General features: G+C 34.6%; 1 protein-coding gene across 1 annotated transcript in view; it reads left to right on the top strand.

Moving 5' to 3' along the window:
• Window positions 1–957, top strand: part of LOC118750009 (sterol regulatory element-binding protein 1) — a gene marked incomplete at its 5' end in the record, with an annotated part of 100,223 nt that extends 99,266 nt beyond the window's left edge. Inside the window, 2 exon segments of the mRNA XM_036484748.1 lie at window positions 12–525; window positions 580–957. Of these exon segments, the coding sequence (XP_036340641.1) occupies window positions 12–525; window positions 580–957 (892 nt within the window).
• Between the last annotated feature and the right edge of the window lie 56 nt (window positions 958–1,013).

The raw sequence follows: 1,013 nt of genomic DNA, 5'->3' as shown, positions 1-1,013 counted from the left end.
CTCTTAAGTACATGGCAATTAATGCGCCTATTCAGTTACCGTCTAATTACCGGTGGTAAAATATTACATAAATATGATACAGATATTACTTTAAAAACTCAGGGTGAAAATAAGATTATGTCCGCCAGACATTTAGCGCTATTTTTCAATAGACTTAACCAGTTGCATTTTACAAGCAAAAGAATTCAGGAAAATGGCCTGACTATATCATTGTATGCCTTAGATATGACACTGGCAGCCTACAGCGCTCTTACCTACGAGGAGTTGGTCACAATCTACTTAACATCGGCATTACGTGTAAAAGAAAACTATTCGAAGTTGTTAAAGTTTTTTATACGATACTGGATTAAAAAGGCAAAAAAGGAATGGTTTAAGTACGATGAGGATGTGAAGAAACATAATTGGATATTTACTTCTTTCGGATTACAGTATATATTTGAGCATGATATTCATCTAAGCAAAACAGATGAAAATGTTTTTGTAGAATTCCCGATGTCTATAGATCCGTTATCGAATTTACTGAAAGTAAGTACATATTCCTCTATCGATATGTATATCTATTAATCACAATCATTATAGAGTTATCAAAAGCATTTGCTCCATCAAGCTATTCAATGTTTAGTGGGTTACAAAAGCAAAATTTGTGAGCAAAAAAAAGCTAGCATTAAAGTATGTGAAATGAGCAATCGATACGGAGATGATACAATGGCTAGTAATGCAATGACATTTATTACTCTGCTACGAGATTCATTTCGTGCAGCACAAAATAATGAGAAAATTGAGTGGTGGGCCAATGTTCTTGAAGTTTCTGTGTTTTGGTTATTAGGCGAAGATCTAAAGGCAAAGGAATCATATGAACGAGCCAAGGCGCTGCCACCTGCTCTGGAGTCAAATAATGACAGTATGCCAAAAGCTTTGCACTTGGCCATGCAAGCTAAATTTTTAATGTTGCGGTAAGTAAAATACATGAAATAATAGTTTGTTTACCTTTTAGATCTTATGCACACAAGCGT

The sequence above is a fragment of the Rhagoletis pomonella genome, unplaced genomic scaffold, assembly GCF_013731165.1.
Source record: "Rhagoletis pomonella isolate Grant_MI unplaced genomic scaffold, Rhpom_1.0 Rhpom_scaffold_00111, whole genome shotgun sequence".
In the NCBI taxonomy this organism is placed as follows: Eukaryota; Metazoa; Arthropoda; class Insecta; order Diptera; family Tephritidae; genus Rhagoletis; species Rhagoletis pomonella.
Note: the sequence above shows the minus strand (reverse complement) of the source record. Positions and strands in the feature narration are given on the sequence as shown.